The sequence below is a fragment of the Gopherus flavomarginatus genome, chromosome 9 (assembly GCF_025201925.1).
Source record: "Gopherus flavomarginatus isolate rGopFla2 chromosome 9, rGopFla2.mat.asm, whole genome shotgun sequence".
Classification (NCBI taxonomy): domain Eukaryota; kingdom Metazoa; phylum Chordata; order Testudines; family Testudinidae; genus Gopherus; species Gopherus flavomarginatus.
The window spans coordinates 68044973-68064854 of NC_066625.1; the positions used below are offsets into that span (position 1 = coordinate 68044973).

At 39.2% G+C, this 19882-nt stretch overlaps 2 protein-coding genes across 2 annotated transcripts in view; one reads left to right on the forward strand and one right to left on the reverse strand.

The window, feature by feature from the left end:
- The window catches only part of RSL24D1 (ribosomal L24 domain containing 1), a 922223-nt gene that overhangs the window by 301869 nt on the left and 600472 nt on the right, over positions 1-19882 (forward strand). The window lies entirely within an intron of this gene.
- Positions 1-19882, reverse strand: part of UNC13C (unc-13 homolog C) — a 375739-nt gene that overhangs the window by 6369 nt on the left and 349488 nt on the right. The window contains exons 30-31 of the mRNA XM_050968692.1: positions 5367-5459; positions 3859-4018 (exon numbers count right to left, since the gene is read on the reverse strand). Coding sequence (XP_050824649.1) covers positions 3859-4018; positions 5367-5459 — 253 coding nt within the window. The remainder of the gene's footprint in view (positions 1-3858; positions 4019-5366; positions 5460-19882) is intronic.

The following is a 19882-nucleotide window of genomic DNA, read 5'->3' on the forward strand; positions in this document are numbered from 1 at the left end:
AGCTACTGTAACTGCAGCAGGTACTTTTCCCAGATAATGAAAAAGAAATTGGTAGGTTTGTAATTCTCACTAAATTTATAACAACAATGCATCTCTAGCACCTTTCATCTAAGGAACTCAAGGCATTTTACAAGCACTCATTAAGTTCCACAAAAGGCCTACAGAGTGTTAAGGGTGAAATTCATGCTAATATAGGGGGCCAAACAAAGCCCTGTGCACCACTTAAGAACTGCGTTAAATGGTGTGCAGCACCTGCAATGGGGTTAATATCACTCCAAGTGCTGGTGGCTAGTTGCAGTTAAATATAAATATACTCACGTTATGGTTGGGCCAAACCAACTGGAGAAACCTGCCAGTTTCGACATTGCACGGGCAAGAACAATAATATGCATTGCTACCGTTCCTATAATACTGTCTTGGATGCTTTTACTGCAGGAAAGCATATCATTAGTATTCACTGTGCAGCACACAGTAATCCCCTTGTAGGATAGACAGAGCTGCAAGGCTCCAGGATGGTATATATGTGGTGCTTTGTTTCATGAAACTCATTGCATATTATGAGTTATAGCTGCAAGATTTCACTTATTCTGAGGCACATAAAACAAGTATACAGGGCTGGTTATCACTTAGAGGAAGATTTACATGATTTTCCTTTGATTTAAAAATGAAACAGCGTGCCAGGCAGTCTAGAAACCTCTTGACTTAATGATATGCTGCTATGCTGTAATCCAAGTAGAACATAGGCTTTAATCACTCAAGAAACCTGTATTATTCTAACAGTTTAGCATTAAAAAAGATTTAGAAAGAAGGCATAGCTTGAAAATGTCTTTCAGCCCCATAAAAAAATAAATAAAATCCAGCTACCCACCTCTGGAATAAGTTATTTGGTAAATAAATTTGTGGCATGAAACAGATTGGGGATACTTCTTAACATTGAGTTCTGCTTTGCCATTATTTTATTATGAATGGTAGCAGCAGAGATATTAACTACAGGTTGAGCTATTCCATGTTGAAGTCAATGAAAAGGCTCAGTTGGACTTCAGAGGGCATTGGATCAGGCCTATGTTAGACTGGTGAATAGTTCGAAGGTTTTGCATGAATAGATTTTTACTACCAAAAAATTATTATAGATCCTTTCAATTTCTTTCATGCTTAAAGTTAACCTGCTGATTGCTACTGGATGTAGGAGACAGAGATGTGGAAAACGTAGGCCCCTGTACTGCTCAGTATCCTGTACCTGACAGATCCATTTGTTACACTGCTGTTATTAAAGCAAAAGGCTTGTGAAGCATGTGATTAAAAAGTAGCCTAAACTCACATTCATTAATGTTACTGCAAGTGCTCCCTCTAATAGCGATGATTTCCTCTTACTCATTATGTAACTAATCTTACAAAGTAAAGACAGATCCAGTGAAGATAGGTACTTGAGGATGGATGGGTGTCTACCAATTTGGAGATTAAGCTATTTATAAAGAATGAAAAACACTAAATATATTGACTATTTGATGCTCATCCAGTCTGGTGATATTGTATTTAGTTGTTCCCATCTTACCCAGCTTCAGATCCTTAAGATCGTCCTACTACATTACGTGATTCTCAGTGTCTATCTTTGTTTCAACTACTGTGCTTTTAAAAATCAAATTTTAGGAAGATAATTGTTGGCAATTGCCATTAAACATGTTTCAGTCTTCTGAAGGGATGCTTGTACTTCATGTGTCCCCATAACCCTGGAGTTGTAGGAAAAGGGAACATTTGTTCTGAATACATTTCTCTTGTAAACAGACCGCTGCTTTTGTTCACATTTGTCTCTGTGCAAACACGTCAAATAAATGAGAAGAATAATTTGTCACAAAGGGACACATTACACATATCTCTTTCTAAAATGTGGCTTAATCCGTGAGGACACTTGCCAGTTCTAAGATGGGGGGAGGGATAGCTCAGGGGTTTGAGCATTGGCCTACTAAACCCAGGGTTGTGAGTTCAATCCCTGAGGGGGCCATTAAGGGAACTGGGGTAAAAATCTGGGGATTGGTCCTGCTTGGAGCAGGGGGTTGGACTAGATGACCTCCTGAGGTCCCTTCCAACCCTAATAGTCTATGATTCTATGTTAACCACCATCAGATTGCTAGGCTATTAAGGGCTGCTTAGTGGGTTATAGCAGTAGGAGCAGGGAAGGTTGCTGCCCTTGGAGTTGGGGTCAAGCAGGGATTCTTGCAAACAGTGAATTCTGACTGGCTTTCCTCAGCCTGCCCTCCTAGCTGCTATATAAAATGGTCTTTGAGGCCAGGAATCAACACTGATGAGGCAGTCAGGGCCAGGTATAGTGCCAGACTGCACCAGAACAGCATTCCAGCACTTTTACACCACGTGTTGGAGGTCACAACGCAGAGAGCACTTAAATATATAAAAAAGTGTTTTTAATTTATAAGGGGGGGGGGTCACACTCAGAGGTTTGCTATGTGAAAGGGGTCACCAGTACAAAAGTTTGAGAGCCACTGAATTAACCCCTCTGGAGCCTCGGGGAAGTCTCCCTTGGTAGGGTTGGGAAGGAGGTAGGTGGTGTAAGATATTGCTCTTCTCATATGATTCCTCCCCCATGACTCTCTTGGCTCTATCACTGTTAATCTAAAGTGGCTAATTTTAAATGAAGTTACCCTCTCCTGACATGAATCTCCCTATGGCATTGAAATTAAATGTAGACTATAATTTGGCATTTGAGAAGTGAAAGGGATGGTAGCCCTAAGGCAAAAGATAACAGCTTGGCTCTTTGTGTTAAATAGCTGTCTGAAAGCTTCAGACTGCTGAATTAGCTTTAGGGTAGGGAAGGCTGTGCCTCCTCAAACAGCCCCCTATCTGATCTCCACCCACTTCCTGTCCCCCTCAGAATCCCTGACCCATCTTGCTCCTTGTCCCAAGACCCCTCCAACCACTCCCCTGAGACCCCAACCCCCACGAACTGCCCCTGATCCCTGTCTCCTGACTGCCGCAACCCCTATTCACCACCCCTGCCGAGTCCTGACAGACCCCCGGAACACTCACGATCCAACCCCCCATTCCCTGTCCCCTGACCGCCTCCCCCGAACCTCTCCCCCTCCCTGTTCCCAGGACTCCCTGCCCCTTATCCAACCCCCCCGGTCCTCTTACCATGCCACTTACCCCGCCTCCCCCCTCTCCCAGAGCCTCAGCACACCATGTCCAGGAGCAGCCCTGGACAATGCTGCAGTGGCGTGGCTACATGTGACCTGAGCTCCCGCCGCTCGGCCCGGAGCCCCGCCCCCTTACCACACGGCTCTGAGTGGGAGGAGCTCAGGCCCCGCCTGAGTCCCACCGCTTTAGCTCTGACCAGGGCTGCTCCTGGATGCGGTGCGCTGAGGCGCCGGGGGATGGGGGAGGGCAGAGACGGGGGGGAGCCTCCGACATTCTTGTGGGGGCCCTTGCAGGGCCTGGTGCAAATTGCCCCACTTGCCCCCCCCCTCTGGGCGGCCCTGCCGATTAGGTATCTAACTTCTCATCTGTGTGTGCAAATGCATGTGCATTTCTAACTAATAATCCCCACAATTCCCAGAATGTCCTTAATTCCAAGTACACGTGTCTTCAATGTTTCAGAAACTGGAACTTCAAAAAGGAGTGTTACAGGCCCAAAACACAAAGATTAAAATTCATCCCTGCATAAGACAAGGCTATACTTTCAAACAAGCTATATACTGAAAGAACCTTAGTTTTGAAATCGTGTCTATACTTATGGTCCGTGAAATATACAGTCTTGGACTGTAGCATTTTCAGTTCTCAGAGCTTTAGCTGCAAAATTAATTGTAACAATTTATATAAAATGGACAGCTAAAAGAAAAAAAGACTTACAACTGGAATGTTTCATTGTATTTTGGTGACCAGGTGTTGCTCTTTGTCTTGGTTCCATGTTTTCTCTTCTTGTCACTCAGGTTAGGACCCAATATGCAGACTTCCACAAACGGCCGGAACATAGCTGTTGTTTGCCAGTTTAGGTTATTAATTGCTACAACTAAAGAGAATAAGAGGAATTAGATATGTGTTTAGAATCCCAATGCAAAATATTAGTGAATATTCTTGCTTAAATATGTAGTAAGGCTTAGTGTAGCCAATGAGAGGTCACAGAAGGATGACCTGAGATCTTCCTGGTAGATAACCTACACTCTACAAACCAGCAATAGCTTTGTTTGCTCCCCATTGAATTAGGAGCATGAATAATATCAGTTACAATTCCGGCAGTCTGCAATTTCACAAATAATTTACATTTTCACCTGGTTTGGTCTGCCAGATTCACTGTAGCTTAAAAAAAATCAGCAGATATGAATCTAAACATAACTGGTTTTCTGTGGATTTTAGCTTCACCAATACAATGTTGGACAGTATTTATTACAAGTTGGATATTTTAAGTCTTGGTGCAATTATTCAACATCTAACTCTGCCGCAGCATTTTAAAAACTACATTACATGCCTGAAGTATAAGAGGTGTTATCTGGAACATCACAACTTATGTGTTGGTGGGTGGAACTGTTTAATGAATTTCAGCTGCGCAGCACACTAGCAAATACACACTGAAGCCATGCTGCATACTGACCTCTGCAGACACAACTCCCAATGTCAGCAATAGGGGCAGAGTATGGCCCTGAGAACTTGAAATCCAGACATAGCCTTTGCTATTATTTTTGTCGGGAAGGAAGTACATTAATACCTACCATCTGCTGTTTTGTGATAAGAACTTTTTACTTCAGGTTTCCTTTCTAGATTCTAAGACCGGCAGAGCTCACTGTGATGAGTTAGTCTGACCTCCAGCATAACAGAGGCCACAGAACTTTCTCAGAATGCTTCCTGTTTGAACAGAGTATGTCCTTGAGAATAACATCCAGTCTTGATTTTAAAATTGTCATTGATGGAGAATCCACCACAACCCTTGGTAAAGTGTCCCAGTGGTTAATTACCCTCACTGTTAAAAATGTACAGCATACTTCCATCCTAAATTTGTCTATCTTCAACTTCCAGCCATTGGATCTTGTTAGACTTTTGTAAGTGCCCAACATCCAATATTTGTTCCCATTATCAAATATCTGTTCCCCATGGAGTACTTATAAACTGTGATCAAGTCAATTCTTAACCTCTTTGTTAAGCTAAATAAATTGCGCTCCTTGAATCTGATCACCAAAAGGAATGTTTTCCAGTCTTTTAATCATTCTCATGGCTCTTCTCTGAACGCTCTCCAATTTATTGACATCCTTCCTGAATTATGGACACAAGACCGGGAAACAGTATTCCAGTAGCGGTTGCATCAGTACCAAATACAGAGGTAAAATAACCTTCCTACTACTTGAAAGTCCCTATTTGAAACTTACCTTTTACAGTGACTCTATGTTCTCCAGTTCCAGGATGTGTAAAGACATCCACCTGTACAGAGATCTCACCTACTGTATTATTGGTAGAATGACCTGCAGAAGTAAACAGTAGTTTAATACTGCTGACTCCTCAACAGCTCAGGGGAAAATAGACAGTACCAGTATGTTACAACAAGATGCAGGTGAACGAATAACTTTATACTAATGTAAGGTGAATAGTATGTTTTCTCATTTCCCCCCATATTTTCTTTTCTTAACCATCTGGAATATATTCAATGTCTCGATAAGATGAGGTGATAGCTTTATAAGTGATTTTTCAACAGCTGCACCTTGTGACCACAAACATCTGCTTCCTGTGTGTATTCTCAGTAGGACTAGGAGAACCTGTCATTAGGAACCTTAAATTCAGCCTGTGATTCAAAAAGTTGGTGCCAACATGAAACTTGGTTGTTTTGCTGAGTTCTGTATGTATACACACATCCAGGTATTCTTGCATGTATATAGTTGCAAAACTGCTCCTGTATTATTTAAGGAGTGCCAGAAAAGTGCATCTTAATATGAAGTCAAATAAAGACAAATGTCTTTGTCTGTGGGCTGGACTGTAACAATACAATCTGCATAGGAAGGTGCATTGTACAGTTGCGCTGTCCCAGGATTACACAAGGGAATGAATTGTGATTTAGGTAGTCACAATGTGATCCTTAGTTAACCTGAGGCAATCATTTAGTACACACAGATTTGGCGGAGTTAAGGATGCAGAGTCAAGACGCCATCCACTCCTTACTTGACCATCCCAGCTCTGTCCAACCATTTCCCTTGCACTTGCGTGAGCAGGGAAGCAACAGGACCCCAGAAAAGCTGCTTTCCCATTGCCTGCGAGCCACAAACACAAGTAACCCATGCAGGGTTTAAGGGGACGCTTTACACTCCTGCTCGGGAGCATTGGGGAAGTGACAATCTTGCCCTAAATTAAAGATCCCAACCAATGTGTTTGCTCTGTTTTTCCTTTCCCATACGCTAAAGTGCTTTTCTAGGCTTCATCATCTCAGTGGCTTCCTTGAAATGTGATTCTACAGTGATGCTTATTGGTCAGGTTGGAATAATTCATAGTTACATTCTCTTCACTGGCTCAGCATTGCAAGGACAATTAAATACCCTTATCCCATGGGTTACTGCATCAAAGAACAAGCTTCTTTTTTGACCTATTAAGATGTGGGAACTCACCATTCAATTTACTTGATCGGAAACTTTGAGAACAGAACACTCTATTTGCTAGCTGCTAAGTGAGTTGGGCCACAATGCTGTCAAGAGTTCACTTGTTAAAAATCATAATCAGAAACCACAGATTTTAATTAAAAAAACCCACAAACTGTTTTAATGTCTTAAACAGTAGAGACATAGCTGCCCCTTCTGAATCTCAGGGTGCTCAGACAAATGTTGTTTCTAGATATAGACCAATATCAACCAGATGGTGTAGACCATTTATGACATGTGTAAATAGGCAATTTGTTACACAGCGGGTTTTAGTAACAAGAAGTTTAGCTTCAGTGGCAGCCATTAGACTTCGCAGTGCAGTTTGATAATTCCACAGAGAAATTTTTACTATCTTAAGTCCCTAATTAAACTACTGACTCATCCAGTTCACAATAAATGAAAAGTAAATAATGCAAGTTACTTCATCTTTCATCAATTAGTATTAATAAAGGGGTTAAAGTAGTAATAAAATAGTTCAAGAACAAGTGAATATCTAAACTTAAAAAACTGACTAGCCAGTTTCAACCGCTTCCACCACACTGAGTTTCTGTGACTATCCTATAAAACCAGCCGTTAGCAATAAGAAAGGAAACTGTTATATGCTAGAAGTGATGGATTTCAATCTGATTTTTTCTTCTGGGGGAAACAAAGTGTTCTCTAACCCATTCATCACTGTCCAGCCTTTATTTGTTAGCAATGACACTCAATTTCTGCTTCCTGGAATAACAATTTTCAGCTGAACACAAAATTGTATGCAAAATATTCTGTCAAGAGAAATAATGCATTTAAAACACACCTGTCACGACCACTACTCTTGCAGGACCAGATTCTGCCCGTTTACCTGTTTTGAGTAGTATATGTGTATTCCTCTTGATTTCAGTAGGGCTACTTAAAGACCTTGTCTTAATTATGAAAAAAGGTGTGTTCTTAACTCAAGTGTGCTTAGGCTTTAACTTGACCTGCTAACTTGTGTGGAAACTAAAAACTGCCGCATCTTGACTAGGATTTCACCTCAAGCAGGCTAACTTGTTAGCTAACTTGTGTTAAGAACATACCTATTTTTCTGTAGTGAAGACAAGGGCACAGAGTAAAGAACTATTCAAAAGGCAGAATCTGACTAAGCATTACTATTGTCTAGTTAGTGAAGTTCTTCAGGTCAGAAGAGCTCTGCGAAGCTCAAAAGCTTGTCTCTTCCACCAACAGAAGTAGGTCCAATTTCCAATTAAAGACATTACCGTACCCACCAATGGCTCTCACATTTGCAGAAATCAGGAATGTTTGGTGAACAAGTCTCCAAAAAAAAAAAAAAAGAAAGAAAGAAAAAAAATGGGGGGGGGGGGAGGGGAGGCTATGTTAGCAACAAATATTATTTGCAATGAAACATTTCAAGTTTTAGCTAGACCTGATCCAGGTTTTTGCCTCATATAAGAGACAATGCATGTGACCCTAGATCAAATTGGGACAAAATCTGCTCTCAGTTACAGCAATGAAACCCTGCACTAGCTCCATTGAATTTAACTCCAGCAAAGTTCTTCATAGTTACTTCAGCTAACCTGAGAGCAAAATGTAGCTTACAGTTTCTTACCGCTGTCAACCTAAGCAACATACTCCTATCATGAACTAGAGTACTTTTCCCTACAGAGTTTTATTTGCCCCATTTGTGGCTGTTAATATACTGGAGCCCTTTAAAGGGTGCTGCAAGTTTTGTGTATGCCTAGCACATTACCTATAATACGGTGTGCTGTAGGCATAAGAGAAATCTCATACTATATTTTAAAACATCAAATCATGAAGATTTTTAAACTGAAAACCATTGCAATTAGCACAGCTGCTTTAAGCACAACAAACAGGAGATTCCTTGCTACAATTCATTTTAGACAGCATAAGCTGACTTAATACAAAATGTCGAAATGAAGGTATTTATTTATTTTTCCAGTCTCCAGCACTCTCTCTCATTGAACTGCTGAACAAGTTGGATAGAGATCTTAAGAACATTTAGCATTTGCAAATGTCAACTATTGCAGCTCTCCAAGAAATATTACAGTTCAGGCTAAAGTCTCTGATCTGTGTGTGTCTCTGTGTGTGTGTGTGCGTGTGCGCGTGTGTGTTTCCTTTCTTACTGCCAGCCTCTGAGTGGTCACAGTTCAGGAACAGCCTCCACAGTACAGCACTCTTAGCAATTTAGATTAGTCTAGAGGAAGGTGCTTTTACCCTAAGCCATATAATAGATCAGTTCTCCTGACAGCAAATAGTGCTGCAGAGCATGATAGTACTTCCCCTTCTTTAACACTACAATTCATCTCATCAAAAGCCCTATAAACATACTAATGGACTTCATACTGAAAAGCCTTATCTACCAGTGGAATCTGCCCACACCCCAGAGCTCTGATTTTACATTTTATTTATTGAGATGCAATCGGAACATTAAAAAGCAGTGCTGTTAAAAATGCAGTCACTCTATTGTAAAGCAACAAAAAATTCTCCACAAAACTGGAAAAGGAGAAGGAAAATCTTATGCCCAGTCACAGATGCCAGACTGCTTCATGCACTTGTCCCTTCTCAAAAGCCTGGGAAGAGATCTGCATGTTGGTGCATGCTCTACATGTCAGCAGATGTGAGGGCCACTTATGGAGAATACCGTGCCAAGATCTTCCTCTTTTTTTTTTAGTAAGGAATCTCCTGCTTTAGGAGTGTCTGCTGATTATATGTAGACTATTGCATGGGGATAGAGGAAAGGCAATCTCTGAAAGGTCCCAGGCCCATTACAGGTCAAAACTATGTGTTGCATTCCACCCTTAACCCAAAAGGCAGCCAGTGGAGATCTCAGAACAGTGGTGTCATGTGTTCACAATGAGAAACTCTACTTAACAAACAGGCCATCTCATTCTACTCCACTTTGAGTTTGAGTTGAATTAGAGCACACATTGCAATAAGCTAATCTTGAGGAGACAGAGGCATAGGCCTGCATCTGAAAGAAACAGTTGCAACCTGTTGTCTACATGCAGATTAAAAACTAGGATTTCTGGTTGTTACTGTTATATGACCATCAAGCAATGACTTGTAGGAATGATGGCTGCACAACAGTCTTTTATAGAGGTTGGCAAGGTGACTCTCTATAAGGGAGTCTTCATCAACAATGGACCCAATTCTTCCCTGCTGACTTTCCCCAGTCAGGAAGGACATGTGTTCAAAGTGCCATGGGAAGGAAGGAAATGCAATGCAGAATTCCCAGCATCTGTAGTGCTTCAGTGAATGTCACTGGCATAAACTTCACCAGAGGAGACTTAGCACATGTACCCTCTGGAAATCACTCTGCATCCATAGAAGCAGAGACTTAAGTCCATATTTCCTTGATTTTTTTTCTGCAAAAGTAGAAATTTGAATACAATGGAAGAGACCCGTATCAGCCACTGCTGGAAAGCAGCCTGGTTTAACTAGATAGCCATATTGTTTTGAGTAGTGGACAGAGTGATTGACACTTATTCAGTGCTATGAAGGAGGTAAATAAATCTTCTCTGTCTCTTGCATAGCTATGGTATAAGCTTTTCAATAATCTTTAAGATGGAATGGATCAGATTTTGAACGCTACTTCATCCACCAGCACTCTAGTCATCTTTCCTCTCATTTCAGTTGTGACAGGTCTTTTACAAATCAAGGAAACCCGTCTTGTCAAATCCAGGGGATAGGATATCTAAGGGCACTTCATTGATAGCTGGATATAAAAGATCATTGTCAGTCCTATAAAAACCTTGATAGAGTTGGGGAAACAAGTATTCATCTTCAGAGCCTTCCAGAATGGGTTCCATCAGGCTCTAGAAGTGGACGCTCAAAACAGACGCCATATTCCAATCTTATATCATAGGAGCTAAAGGTGTAACATTGCTAGTTGTCCCACCTCCAGTCCCTATCCAAACACTGGATCAAGAAAGTGGCTAGCTGAGTTGAGCCAGCAACAATTTGGATTAGCCCCATAATCATCTTGGTGGCCATGGAATTCTGAGGTGTCTCAAAAGTCCTCACCAGCTCTGTCTAGATGCTTGTTGCAAAGTAAAACAGAATTATACATCTTTTAAGTGTAAAAGTCATTTAAGTCACTTTAGTAAGTGCAGACATGTGTGTTAGTGCATTTGTATGGAAAAGGGTTCATTGTCTCACCTGAGTTACTTAATGCTGAAAAGCTTAGGTTTGTCACCTCAGGGGAGGTTTGGAAGCTAACTGCTAGGGCTGGATGGAAAAAAGTTTAGACCAGCAGAAATAAAAGGGACTCAGAGAAAATGAGGTATGTTAGAAAATAACGTTTTTCCTTTCCAAAATGGATTATTTCAGTTGTGGTAGGGTTATGCTGTCTATAGCAGCTTCTCACTTATCTTCATCTATTTCCTTTTAAAATGTCCCTTTTATTTTATTTCCCCCTTTAGAATTATATATTTTATATATGTATGTCACAATGGAATTCAATATTAGAAGAAAATGGAATTTCACTAATCTTCTGTATTTTTATTTTTGCACATGATAAATATACATGTTGTCTTGGCTCCCTAGGGGAATACTTTCTGCACGAAGGCAACTGGGGGAGACTGAACCACAAGGCGCAATTCCAGCTGAACATAAGGAGCAAGTTATACAGTATAGTTATGCTGAGAACTGATGGACCAAGCAAGAGGACACATCCCTGACTGATCAGCACTACTGTGCACAATTCTCTTTTATGTGATAAATAGACACATAGTTTGAACTGTCTGGCTCTCCTTGAAAATATTCCAGACTGTGCAAGACAATAATAAGAGCAACGAGGACAGGTCAGACTGTATATCTCCCACCCATAGAGAGCACTTTGATACAAGTAAATTGACACAGTGGGTTGTTACCATCATAATCCAGAAGCTGTGAAACAGGAGCAGCACATATAACATGGTGCAATATATTTATTTTTAAGAAGTCCTTTTAATACATAATTTCACTGGAGAGGCTGTCATAGATTAAAAGGAAGGGTTATTAGAGACATTTAGAGAGGACATTACTCAATGGTGCAGAGAGGCAGTGGTTCATTTGAAATAGCAGGAGTGGCACATTTTAGAGAGCCATTCCCTTTGTGCTCTGGAAGCCTTGCCAGGCAATCTGAGAAATGGGAACAGTAGAATGGCAGTTTTGGCAATATTATTAAAATCCAAAAAATGGTGTCACTGAAAGCTGGCAATGTCATGGTACAGAAAGTTGGAACCCAACCAAGTTTAAAAACAAAACACCTCTAGTTCTGAGCATGTGACTTTCAAGTAATTTGGCTTTAATTGTTTTGGTTTTTTTAAGATCGTGTTTCAACTGCAATCTACTTGCAGCCATGTGTTAAGAGTTGTGTGCTACTTCCCAGTCTCAGACACTGGCAAGTATAATAGATATATGCCCCCTTTTGACACTCTTTGCAGTAATGTTTAAGTATATTCTATGCCACTCTAATGGACTACAATGTACTACAGGTCCAGTACATAGAGTAATGATAGGTCTCAAATATTGCCAGGCAGATGCATGTTAAAATTTTCATTTATATATTTAATTTTAATGACATTGCAGTTTTATGGAGGTGTATAATTACAGTTTGCAGCAAAAATTTCCAGATACACAGTGGTTACTCTTTAAAACTTGTCAATTTCTATAAACATCTAGGACTCATATTTCTAAAACTCCATGTAGAAAAAAATCTCAGTTATCAGTTTCATATACACAACACCCAATCCATGCATGTAAACTAGTATTGTGTATGTGTGAAGAGGCATGGAAGTGCAAATCGCTAGGGTTTCCAATCATGTCATTGCACACACTTGAGTCTGAAAAATTCCTGCCTAAATAACATTTCCTATTTGAGGTATTTTCAGCATAAATATGGGAAAATTCAGTTCATGCTGCAATTCCTTAGGTAATCATATCTATTTGTCTAAGGCAAAACTCGCAAGCTTTTGAGGGTGATCACAGTATTGCACAATTTATTTATAACAAATTTTTTTGCCCTGCAATATATTTTTCAAGATCGATAGTGGAGTGGTCAACCTTAGACTGTTGTATCTAAAAAGCAACATAGCAGTATACAGCAATTTTCAGCTACTAATAAAACTCCCCAAACTTCATGGCAGTCAGTGATGGTGCTTCCTTTTACACCAAGAGAATGTGTCCTGGTCCTCAGCAGTGCAGGACTTCCGCTCAAAAAGGCATGCCTCTTTTACTAGCTCTACGCCTAGGGCACAGTGTTTCAATACGGTCACGTAACCAGTTGTTAAGACATCACTTCTCATTACGGAATGCAAACTGTGACTACCCTACATTTTGGTGGCCAGTCCTCCCCTTTGAAACTGCTTCGAGCTCATTAGTGGTCATCATATCCTATTGCTGGTAATTCCAAGGAGAAATTCTTAAACCTACATCTCTAGCACCGTGAAGAATGAAAAAGAGTAATAAAGCTTGAAACGGAAAGAGACTGAGGACACTGGTTCCCTTTGAATTGCACAGGAGTCTGACGTTTTGGGTTGGGGGGGGAATAATGGAACATTTTTATTGTTCTTCTAGTGGAGACTTATCCTTGTCATTTCCTCTACAGTAATTACAGCCTCAGTTAACAGCAGCTGTGATTACCCTAACTTTTGTTTTCTTTTAACTTTTTCATTTTTTACTATTGCTGAATCCCAAAAAAGGTGATGGATTAATGATTTGTGTAGATTCTAATCTACATTATTGGTGTGTCTACACACCACCCTAACCATGCAGATGTGCTGCAACAGCAGACCTACTCTTATAGCTATGCTTTTACAAGGGCAATGATAGACTCTATTCCTGTTTTTCCCATTGTCCCTGGGAACCTTGCCACTTTTTCACAAACCTGCACTGCACTGGCAAGATTTGCAGGACATGTTTGGAAGATCGTGACCTATTGTTAAAAACAAATCATAGCAAGTGCCTAGGATGGGACAAAATTTGCCTGGACCATAACTCAAGTTGGAGAATGGCCACTGAGCTTTAGGGATATAATTATGTCCTATACAGAGATTGGTGCAGCACCCTTAAGGAGCACAGAAAGGTCAGAGAGCTCATTAATATGCACAATGCCAAATACAAAGGCAGAACTGCCAAAGCTTAAAGGTATTACATTGCTTCAGAAGACATTTATAGGATTCCAACAGGGGCTTTTTTATTTTTTTTGTCTACTGTGATCTTCAAGACTAAACCCAGTTTTTTCACTCTTTCCTCGTAGGTCAGGTTTTCTCAACCTTTTATCACTTTTGTTGGTCTCTTCTGGATTCTCTCCAATTTGTTCACACTTTCCTAAAGTGTGGTGCCCAGAATTGGACACAATACTTCAGCTGAGGCCTAACCTGTGCCAAGTAGAGTGGGATGTTTACCTCCAGTGCCTTACATTTGACATACCTGTTAATACACCCCAGAATATTGGCCTTTTTCACAATTGCATCACATTGTTGACTCATATTCAATTTGTGATCCACTACAACCCCAGAGAGCCTTTTAAGCAGTACTACCAACTAAACAGTTATTCCCCATTTTGTGGTTGTGCAGTTAACTTTTCTTTCCTAAGTGTAGTGCTTTGCACTTGGCTTTATTGAACTTCATTGTTTTGATTTCAGACCAATTCATCAAGGTAATTTTGAAATATAATCCTGTCATCCAAAGTACTTGCAAGCCCTCCCAGCTTGATGTCATCTGCAAATTTTATAAGCACACTCTCCACTACATTATCCAAGTCTTTAATGAAAATATTGAATAGTAGTGCATCTCCAGGCATGATCCCTGCAAGACTCCACTAGACATATTCTCTCAGTATGACAGCAAACCATTAATAACTACTCTTTGAATATGGCCTTTCATCCAGTTGTATAAAAAACTATAGCTGTACAGTAATTTCATTAGACCACTTTTCCCTAGCTTGCTTATGAGACTGTTCTGGGGGATTGTATTAATAATTTGTTCCAGTATCTTTCCCGGTATTGAAGTTAGGCTGACCATGTGTCCTTTTTGTTCCCATTTTTAAAGATGTGTCTTCTCTTCTCTAATCCTCTGGGACTCACTCCTCCTCCATAGGTTCCCAATGATAATTGCTAATAGTTCTGATATTGCTTCAGCTAGTTCCATAAGTACCCTCAGATTAATTTTATCAGGCCCTGCAGAGTTGAATACATCTAACTTAGCTGAACTAGTTCTCCGAATTTGTTAAAGTCTGCTTTTTTGAAGTCTATAGTCCTTATTCTGCTACTCTCACTCCCTTCCTTTTCTTAGAAGCATGTAAAAACTTATTACCTGCATGCACACGCCGATTCTCATATTTGCATATACTAAAGCTCTTTCCTAGATATTTTGTAGACAAAGTGTAGCTGCCCAAATAAATAGATAAGACAAGGACACTGTGATATTGGAAAGGGTACAGCCTTCAAAACTGTAATCATGCATTTTCAAATAGAGCTGAAATCTCCTTTACATACAGTTTTAGCTGCCAAGACCTAACTTAACTATTGTTTCCGCCCTGAAACATTTTATGACATCTCTCTGTCTGTCTAATCAATAGGTTTTTTTTTCTAAATTGCCTATGAATGTATTATCTAAGCCTAATTTCTAATGCCTAAAGAATATAGGGAGCTTTTGCTTTTGCCTTTGTACCATCAATGCATACAAGGAAAATACAAAACCTTGACTTCTGGTTTGGCAATTGGAAAACTTTTCTGTTCACCTCTAATGATGTCATTTCCTATTTATAAAGCAGAGTTGGATTTATGTAAGCAACTGATGTTATAGTATATTCCTTCTCATTAGGCAAACATTTTCCAGTTCTAGACACTTTATCTTCTTGTTTTTAGATGCTCCCTTCTCCTTTGTCTGGCATATTGAAAGCTGTTGGTAATCATTTCATGTGGAACAACACTGCTCTGCAGCCACTTAAGCACAAAGTAGGTCCTGCACTTAAGAGTTTTATGATACTGATCCTTTAGTTAGTTAATGGCACAAACCCTCAAGAAAGCCCCCAACTCACAAACTAGAAATATTTTGCGATCCAGCAACCACGTTTGTTATGTCCTATGCATTTTACAATAAATAAAGTATGTCCAGTACTTTCTTCTCTGTCCTAATACCGATCGATACAGTATATCCAAATATATTTTAGTTGTAAAACCTTAGGAAAGATTCCATAGATATGCTTGTTGATAAACAGCCATTCTGGATGTTATACTGGGATTTTTAGTTTAGCGATATAATTACTTATAAGAGATTAGAGCAATTTGCAATGCTATTGGTGTTCAAGACACTCTCTTTTCACACTGGTGATCAAAGCTAAGAATCTGCATTCATATGAAATGTAGATGATATATTTTAAAAAACTACTTTTAAACATGTACATAAAATATTTATAATGTTTGAAAATAAATTATTATTAATTTATTATTATTCTATATGTATTTTGATAGTATCTAGAAGCCACAGTCAGGGACTAGGGCTCTATTGTACTAACACAGAACAAAAAGAAAATGTTTAAGAAATTAAAAAAATATTAATAGATTCTTAGGTTCAGTCTTGCTCATACTCATCAGAGTATGTTACGATGCTGTATATGGAATAGTATAGCATGGAAAAGCTCCATATTGATGCTAGACATTTTTGAAATACAAAAAAGCTTAACTACATTTTACTGTGGTATTTATCTCTGTCATTGTATCTGGTGTATTCTGTTTTCATGGGACTAAATATGCTCTGTTTACCAATTTCAATCAAGAAAAACCCCACTGATTTTTTAACAGTGTTATTCTGGATTTATGCTGCTGTTAACTAAGGACAGAGTTCTCTGAGTGGGGAATAGTGGAAATACTGTTATTAATTTGACAGTGTTTACATTTTAATAGCATCCACTGTAATATAATTACTGATTATTATGGAAAGGGTTAGAAGGAAATGTGAAAAATTGTTATAGAGTTAGTACACTAGATCAATCACAAGCTAGCTTTTAAACTGATCTAACCAAAAGTAAGAAGTGAAGTGTAACTTTGTTCCACGAGAAGGTGATTGCTGGGAGGAAATTGGTATGAATCTTTTTTAGGAACCATTTTTGAGAAACATCTACTGAGATTGATCCCACAGATCAAATCTCTGATGCACAGACACAGTCAGTATTCGCAACCTACAAAAATAGAAGCTGTTCTACTTTAGTTGTTTTCAACCTGCTCCTGCTCCCCTATTGAAGGTAAAAACAACTTGGCCTTTGACTTCAAAGGCTTTATCTTGACTAGGAAAAGTGCTACAGTTTAGATTAACTTTAGCTATAACATGCTAGTCAAGCTTGAACCTAAACTCTCCATCTTTTCTCTAGTATAGATGCAGGGTAAAACCTTCCAGCTCAGGGGTTCTCAAACCGGGAATCAGTTATTACATGGGGGGTTGCGAGCTGTCAGCCTCCACTCCAAACACTGCTTTGCCTTCAACATTTGTAATGGCATCAAATATATTAAACCTAAACTTGCCCACTTTTGGTGTTAAATATATTAAACCTAAACCAGTCTAAACTTGCCCACTTTTCCTACTCAAGACAAAAGAAAAGGGAACAAAACTGGGACCTCTGTGACTACATGGGGTCTTAATTTCCATGGACTTGCACTTTGGTAAAGGGATTGCAATATACTACAGGATTCTGATTTGGCAGTGTTTACACCCTATTTGCACAAATGGAAATGGCTACACAGGATGCAAGGTTGTGGTCACTCTGGCCATAAAATCTGGATTTCTAAACCACATTCAAGATTTTTCAAATGTTCCGTTTTTTTCTAGATGAATTTACACTGCTAAAGAATGCTAAAATCAGCCTGCTTCAACCTGTTTGCCAGCAGTATTACAGCTGCTAACAGCTTTGAACTCTAATAGATGGTTGACTAAAGAGAAAGAGGCTTGTGTTCCAGAGGAATTATATTCCTATATGCTACTGTATGGAAATGTAAAGTAACTAACATCAGGTTAAGTGCTGAATTTGAGCTTGGCACAAAAAGTAAAACTAACTTTCATTATCGGCTTATAATCACTTATCTGTAAAATTCCAGTGTGTTGCTTACTACCAGTGAAAGTGACTTTACATGTCTCAAACAATTAATTACCAGAATTCAATTCAATTTTTTTTTTTGCAAAAGAGAATGTTGCTCAACTAGTTTTAAATGTGTGGGTTAAAATAAACAGCTTAAATGCTTGTAAGTTTTCTACTTGAAATAAAATCCCAGTATTTGTATTGCCAAGTGGCCAAAAAAAAGGCACCTTTTGCCCTTATCAGCACATAAACATAGGCTGGATATTTTCCTACATATTTTAAAGCAGAAATGACATCTCCAATAGCATTCAACTTCCAAGCAGGTAGGAAAAGGGGCATGGCCGGGACAGTAACAGTGGCATGGTCAAACAAAACAACTTCCCTGACCCCTTGTATGAAACAGAAAAAAATATTAAAGCTAGTGTTCAGGATGAGTGTGGCATGTAAATTGTGTGCACATTTTGATCCTGTCCACTAGTTACAGTATGGTATTGCAGCCAGGATTCTTGGCTTCTCATTCACTTATACTGCTGAGCTTGCAGACTTATCAATATGCCTATGAACCAAAGAACTGAACTTATACTATCCACTACCATTTTAGTGGTAAAATTGTAAAACACATAAAATTGGCCATTGTTTAAAAATACAGCTGGTTTATGCACATCATTCAGTCATTTAATTATTGCTTAAGCACTTGTCTGTTGGGAAAATAATCCTGGTATGCTGCAGAGCCTTGAAGTAGAAAATCCATCATAAATTTATGGTACATTTTAATAATGTTATCTATCTGGACTCTAGTAATTTACTTTTAAAGTGCCTGTACTCAATTACATTTTTTCCTTGATTGTTATTTCAAATAAATCACAAAACAGATTAGCCTTTAAATAGTTATTACATAAAAAACCTATTAAAATGCTAAGATTGCCTCACATTAAGTTAAGTACTCAAAGTTAGGAACTCCTAGAATTAAGGTTATCTCTGTAACTTTCATGTGGTTTCATTGCACAATCTAGACTCTGTTAATGGTATACAGAAAGGGGCAAAATTAAGGCACTGATTCAGGAAATCACCACTATTCAACACTGATACAATAGGCATCAATGAACTGGAAAAAATAAAGTTTTCTGATGTGAGTATTATTAAATGTAGGCAAAATGTAAATGGAACAAAATTCTGCCTTCAGTTCCTCCAACATCTTTCCAGATCAATTATAGCAAATGGGCAGAATTTCCCCTTGAACTGTTGGATCCTAAAAAACATGCCTGATTATTATCCATTTTTAGTTTTGTGATAATTTTTTTTCTCTGATGTTACAAAGTCCATATTAAGTGGGCCGTGCTCTGACCTTAGACAAGGAGATATCGCTCCTGCTGAAGTGAACAGGATCTGTCCCTAGGGGTAATTAGCGTGTGCCAAATGCCCCTTGCCATGTTTTACCAAAGATTTCCCAGCACCATGACACAATAAAAATGATATTTAGAACTGTAGGCAGAATGATGAAGTTGGAACTTCCTAAAAAAACCCTGCTTTCAACCAGATTTTGGACTGGTGATTTTATTTTTTTGATAGTGTTATAGCAGTACAGCCCCTGTATCGATGCCATTTTATACAGATGTAAAAGCAACTTCTACTGCTCTAGCTTATTTCCCATCCTGTCAGGGAATAAGTTGTACCTCTCGAAGCATTTTCATACTGGTGGATCTGCATTCATGCTGTGGGGACTGTACCACAGTCACTTAGCTAGTATAGTTACAGCAGGATAACGTGTGCATGTAGGTAAGGGCTAAGCCTTTGAAAATGAAGAAACAGGGAAGAAAAGATATGTATGGTCTGGCTGTGTGCAATTGTTTTTTAATTAAAATGACATTTAAACTGATTGTACCTATGAAACAACAGCTTGTACAGCTTTGGGAGCCATTCATTTTACTATTTATCTAAATGGCAAACGAGTACGTGCTGCCAACCTTCTTTGCCCTTGTCTCACTCATTTTGACTGCAAGGTTTCTAGAGGAAACTGTAGACGTGCTGCGCTGTAACTAGAGATGGGGGGAAAATGCTGGCTGCAGTGTCTGTAACTCCTTCTCTCTAATGTGTTGAGTTAATCTAACAATGAAATGTCAAACCCCATTACCAAGTCTGCAGCTTTATTTCTCCCAGTAGAAGGAGGGTTTCACTGCTGTCTGACCTGCTCACTGTAAACAGTGACAGC